This window comes from Mesoplodon densirostris, chromosome 7 (assembly GCF_025265405.1).
Source record: "Mesoplodon densirostris isolate mMesDen1 chromosome 7, mMesDen1 primary haplotype, whole genome shotgun sequence".
NCBI lineage: Eukaryota > Metazoa > Chordata > Mammalia > Artiodactyla > Ziphiidae > Mesoplodon > Mesoplodon densirostris.
Window position 1 is genome coordinate 5596909 of NC_082667.1, and position 6200 is coordinate 5603108.

Sequence of the window (6200 nt, forward strand, 5' to 3'; positions counted from 1 at the left end):
CAACCCAAGTGTTCATCAACAGGTGAATGGATAAACAAAGTATTAAAATAAGCCACACACAAAAGGATAAACATCATGTGAGTCCACAAATACGAGATACCTAGAAAAGGCAAATTGACAGACACAGAAGAGCAGAATAGAGGTTACCAGGGGCTGGGGGTACAGTGAGAAATGGGGAGTGACTGCTTGGATGGATACGGTTTCTGTTGGGGTGCTAAAAATTTTTTTTGGAAACAGATGGTGGTGACAGTCACACAACACTGTGACTGTAATTAATGCCACTCTTAAACTGTATACTTAAGGGTGGGAAAAAGCAGGCCGGGATGGCAGAGCTGGGGGCTGCCACAGCCTCAGGAGGCCACACTCCAGACCTGAGAGTGCAGGGTCCCAGAGGGGTAACGGTGGAGCCGGCTGGACCTTTGGGGAAGCCACACGGCCCAGGCCCAGCAGAGAAAGGGCAGTGGGGCCCGGGAGTGGGCAGATGAGGCACCTCCTGGCTTCAGTTTAACCACTAGAAAAACTACATGCAGGCAAACTGAAATCACTGAAAAAACCTACATTGAATCAAATACCAACCAAGAAAGCAAATAAGAAAATACCCAGAAAGTACAGTATCTCCCAGCCCTGCAAAAGGGCTCACAGGCAATGTCACCAGGACAACTTCCCAGGGTCCTGGGCAAGAGAGATCCTGAGTCAGGGGGACAGAGGACAGCGGACATGTGACCCTGGGCACAGATACAATCAGACCCTGAGGATCCAGCCCCAGGCAGCTGCCACCACTGCTGGAGCCTGAGGTCAACACGCCCACACCACCTCTCCCCTATCCCAGCCCCCCACTGGAAGCCGGTGTCTGGGACTCTGACCCTCAGACTGTTTTAAAAGACAACGGCCGCCTAAGGCAGGACTCCTCCTGCCACCACGTCCTTCCCATGATGGCCCGCCTCAGCTTCCTCCTCACTGAACCCCAGCCAGCACCCTGCAAGGTACGCGCCATCGTCCCCATTTTGTGGATGAGGAAACTGAGGCCAAGAGCTAGGAGACCACCACTTCCTGAGCTGAAGAGAAAGCAGAGAGCAGCCCGCAGTGGCGGGTGGGCCCAGGGGGCCGGCTCTTTGTGCCTCTGCCGCCCACAGCTGTCAGCAGCGCTTGGAACCACACTGTCACCAGGACGCCCGCAGAGCAGAGAGGTCACTGCTTCCTGCACAAATGTGTCCCAGGCCCAGCAGGGGAAGGGGCTGCACGCGGCCCCCTGCTCCCGGCAGAGCCTCCCCATTCTGAGAGCGTGGTAAGTGACCATCCAGAGGCCTCCTAAACCGCAGATGTCCAGTTCCTCCCAGGGCTTCTGTAATCATGAACATGGCACTAAGTCCACCTCCCAGCGCCCCTCCCCTGCCAGAGGCCAGCCCTGGGCCCCTAGCTTGTCCCCTGGCCCGGCTCTCCCAGCTCTGAAGCTAATTTGCTCATGTCCCTGGCCCAACTTTAAAAAGCCTCCACTGTCCAAACCCCGCAAGGACAACCGGCTCCCATCCCATGCCCACTGGGAGAAGTACTCAAGCAAGGTCAACCCATCAGCAGGTGGACGGATGAGCAAACGTGCTCTCTCCACATGACGGTAGGCTGTTCAGCCGTGAAAGCAGCAGAGCACTGACAAGTGCTACAGCGTGGACACACCTTGAAAGCATCTCGCTAAATAAGAAGCCAGATGCAAAAGGCAGCACAGCCTATGATTCCCTGTATACGAAGTGTCCGGAACACGCAATTCCATAGAGACCCCAATTCGTGGGATCGGCGGATGGGAAGTTGTTGAAGTTATGGTTTAATGGGTACAGGGTTTTATTCTGGGGTGATGGAAATGTTCTGCATCTTGACAGAAGGGGTACTTGCACAGCGTTGTGAATATACTAAATGCCACTGAATGGTATACTTTAAAATGGTTAATTTTATGTTATGTGATTTTCACCTCAATTAAAAAAAAAAATCAATTCAACACCTTTCCCCTGCATTTCCTATCCCCTTCCTCCAACTAAAGTCTCCGGAAGCTTCCATTGCTTTCTGGACCATATCCAGACTCTGCAGTGCGATCCGGCCTCTTTCAGCAGAGACCCGCCGGTTCTTGAGGACAGGGCTCTGGGACTGAGCCCACATCTCCCAGAGCTGCACAGTCAGCTTCTGTTTGCCTTCCCGTCAACCGGACACCCCGACAGTAAAGGCCCGGGCCTCCTCTGCCATTCTGTCCCATTCTCTCCCCAGGGCTTCACCAGGCACCAAGAGTAGCAGCAACAATAATAAGACCTGATACAGGCACGTGTCAACTCACTGAACTATTGGGAGGAAGTATTGTTGTACCCATTTTACAGAAGAGAAAACTAAGGTACACAAAGGTGAAGTCAGCTGCCCAAGCTCCCCCCACAAGCAAGGCTCTGCCCACACTGTTAACCACCACAAGAACCCTCACCCAGTGTTGCAGCGATAAACAAGTCAGCGGGCTAGAGGTCCAAGGTCCCACACAGTAGAAAAATCCGGACTGTGTGATAATAGCTTCTAGACCTTCCAGGCAGAAAGATCAAGGACCCCATTACACAATAGGCACTGCAGCTCTGCCACCACCGGTTCCTCACCCGGGCCAGGAATGGCGCTAAGGGTTTCCCAGGCAGCATTTAACGTTCCGGACCACGTTGGCTGGGGGGTGGGGGGACCAGGTGAGGACACAGAATACAAAGAAGCTAAGTAAGCTGTCCAAAGTCACACAGGTACTGAGCCTCTAGACCCAAGTGGTCTGACCCCAAAGCCCCCGCCCTCAGCCCTGGCAAGCCCAAGCTGCAGGGTGGAAGCCACGCTGAGTCCTCACCTAACTGCACACACTCCCATCCCGTGTGCAAATTCTGCTAAATGCCTGAGCGGTGACACAGTGCAGCTGAAATTAAACGGGTTCCAAATATGACGGGATCTCCACAGCAAATGCTGGATCATGTGGGTGCACTGGGTAAATTCTTGGAACTGAACGGGAGGGTTCAAGGCATGTGGGCCCTGCTTTGGGAAGCAGAGGGTCCTTTAGGGGAACTCTCAGTGGACGCTCCGCAGCAATTAGTTAGCTCAGTACCCACCTGCCGGACCCCCCACCATGGGCCAGGCAGTGAGCATCTGCAGTAACCACCCAGGGGGCAGTCCTGGAGCAAGTTCTGTGCGGCTAAAAGGGAGAGGCCTGGGCCGTGGGGCTGGGGCAGGCCATTCCCAGCACCGGGACCACTAGAACAAAGGCATTTCCGTGGGCTCACCGCTTCAAATTGCAACAGGAAGCAATCAGGAAAAATAATTAGCTACCAACTTACTGGCTCCACTCCGGACTGTGGCGTAAATCTAACACAGAAATCAGGGACATGACATGTCAAGAACAGTCAAAAGAGTTCTGCAGAAAGATCCCTCCTTTTCGTCCCATTTTAGGACCAGATTACCACATTAGCCGGTGCTCTAAAAACCTCGCGTTGACATGCTTTCTAATGTTAAAATAATCGAGTCTATTTTTGCCTCCTACACAACTGAACTCCACAGATGTGATTCCTTCTCCTTGGGGGCTCGAACCGCAGGACAGGCACTGGAGTACAGCAACATCACCCCAAAGGTCCAGGAAATCCAAAACTGCAACACAGTGAAAAGCAACGCAGCCGGCTGAGAAACCCCACCTTTAAAACAAACATCTTCCCAAAAAAAACCCTTTTGCCTCCGTGATCCAGGCATTTCCGGAAAGAGAAGGAGCAGGGTTGGCCTGAACTACCCAGCTACTGTCATTGTTTTGTCGTCACCTTGTTTTGCTAGTATCAGACAGGGCCAAGAATGTAAACACGCTCCTGAGACAGGCAAATTTGGGGTGAAACCGCCAAGAGTCTCCGGGCTTGGGCTGGGAGGCAAGAGGACTTGAGGAAACTACCCCCTCTCCGCTCCCCAAACCTCAATGGAGGGGCCGCAGCGCTGGGAATGTGACCACAGAGCCAGGCCAGGACACCTCCCTGCAGTGTCCACACTGGAAATATTCAGGGAGACAGCTGTTTGCCTTAAAGAGGCCCAGACAAAGGGACCCGAGCCGCCCCCCACCCACCCGCAACTGCCACCAGCAGAACAGCAGCCTGGAGAGCACAGGACTCGCACTCCCGTGTCCACTTGGCCAGCCACACTCCAGAAAAACAAAACACTCACGTCGGAAGAGAATGATTTAGGTAGCGAGAGGCTTGCTTCAAAAACCACATGGCAATCTCCAAATTAAAATAACATGTGTAGCTTTTCACAAGGCGCTTCGTTTCCTGAGTCCTCCTGACCTCAACTCCACCCCTTGGGACACACCAAAAGTTGGAGAGAAAGGTCTCCAGTCCCCGATCTCCCAAAGGGTGGGTGTCCAGCTGAGGCCCCACGCCGCGCGCTGGGACCACGTCACCCCGAGGCGGCCCCACGCAGCCGGCCCCCGGGGTGGACACCGGCCGGGTGTCACTGATTGGGGCCCCAGCGGCCAGACGGGTCGTCCGGGCACCTGGCAGGTGTCAGTCCGTTTGGAAACCGACAGCAACGCAGATGAAAGGGGTAGCGCCCCAGGCCAGGCCGCCCGGCGCCCGGTTCAGAACTTTCTCTGCAATTTAAATCAGTTCCCGGAGCTCGCAGGCCGGCCGCGCGGCCATCGGAAACAGGGTCGGGAAGGAGTTCCCGACACAGGGCGGCAAGGCCTGCCTCCGGGACGAAAGTCCCCGCTCCGTGCGTGCCCGCGGGCCGGGGTCCCCCCGGTCCCCGCACGGCCTCGGCCGGCGGGCTTCGGGCGGGCGCACTTCCGAGCGCGCCCCGGGGGCCGGGCAGGTGGGGACCCGCCCGCGCCGCACCTGGCGGGGTCGGCGCCGCCCGCGCGCCCTCCTCGCGGGCCCGGGACGCGGGACTGGACCCGGCTTCCCCGGGAGGGGCTCGGGCGGGCGAGACAAAGGGCCCGCGCGCAGCCCCCGGCCAGCGGGCGCGGCGGGGGGGCGGCGGGGACCCGCGGCGCGCGCCCCAACTCGCCCCCAACTTCCAAAGTCGCTTCCGAGGCGGCGCCGCGCACTTGGCCGCGGGGCGGCCGAGCCGCCTGGGCTCCCGAGCCATTGTCCCTCCGGCCCGCGCCCACCTACCCGCGGCGGGGGACAGGCTGCAGCAGAGCGCGAGCAGCAGCAGCAGCGGCGGCGGCGGAGGCCGGGGCGGCGCCGCCTCCATGTTGTCCGGAGCCGGACAGGCCCGCGCCGCGCTCACTCGGGCTCCATGGCGCGGCGGCCGCGGCTCCTCGCGCGGCTCCGGGTGCCTGCCGCCTCCCCCCTCGGGCGCCGCGGACCAGGACGACGGGGGAGGAGGCAGGAGGCGCGGGAGCGGAAGCCGCGCCGCGTCTCCGCCCCCCGCCGCCGCCGCCGCCGCCGCCGCCGCCGCCCTCCCGCGCCCCACGCGCCGGCCGCGCCCTCCAGCGGGCGCCCCCCGGAGCTGGCCCGCGGCGAGGCGGCCGCCGCGCGACGTCCCCGCGGCTCTGCCCGGGCCCCCGGCCCCCTGGGGCCGGCCGCCGGGGCTCCGCGGGGGCGCGGGGTCGGGCGCCGGGTTTGCACCCCGCGGGGCCCGTGGGCCGATCAAGTCCCGGAAGCAGGTGTGTTACCTGTAGAGCTGCCGGGACCGGGCTTGACCGTTGGAGAAACTGAGGCACGGGGGCGGGGCGTGCGAAGGGGGTTGCCCGAGAGCACACGGTGAGGCAGTTTCTGGGCTGGAAGCCAGGTGCCCCGAGCCAGGTGCGTGCGCTTTCCCGCGACCACAGCCACCCCGGCAGGGTCCAGTCGGGGGCGGCCCCGCGACACTTGTTCACACTGGGGAGGGCACAGGAGGGCGACCGCGAGTCGGTGCAGGGCAGGGACAGAGGCGGGTGATGGAGAGTCAAGTGGGGGCTGCACGGGCTGGGAAGTGGGGCGGGGCGGGGTGGGGGATTGAGGTTTTATTTTTAAACTAAATGTGTACCCTAGACGTTAATTATGGTACTCGAAGACCGAGCGGTAGACACGCTGTTCTTCCAAATATGCTTGTAGGCGGCCTCTAGGATGGCAGACCTCACCTTTGATCATTCAACAAGCAGGCACTGAGCCCGGCCACCCCCGACCCATTCCCCCCCTCCCCCGTGCCCACCTGAGCATCAAGCTCAGCCACTGAACCCTCAGGGCACG

General features: G+C 59.8%; 1 protein-coding gene across 3 annotated transcripts in view; it reads right to left on the reverse strand.

Moving 5' to 3' along the window:
* The window catches only part of LRP5 (LDL receptor related protein 5), a 121036-nt gene extending 115718 nt beyond the window's left edge, over positions 1-5318 (reverse strand). For all 3 annotated transcript variants that reach the window (XM_060103742.1, XM_060103741.1, XM_060103743.1), the window contains exon 1: positions 5139-5318. In XM_060103742.1, the coding sequence (XP_059959725.1) occupies positions 5139-5220 (82 nt within the window). In that variant the 5' untranslated portion in view covers positions 5221-5318. The remainder of the gene's footprint in view (positions 1-5138) is intronic.
* Positions 5319-6200: the final 882 nt, after the last annotated feature.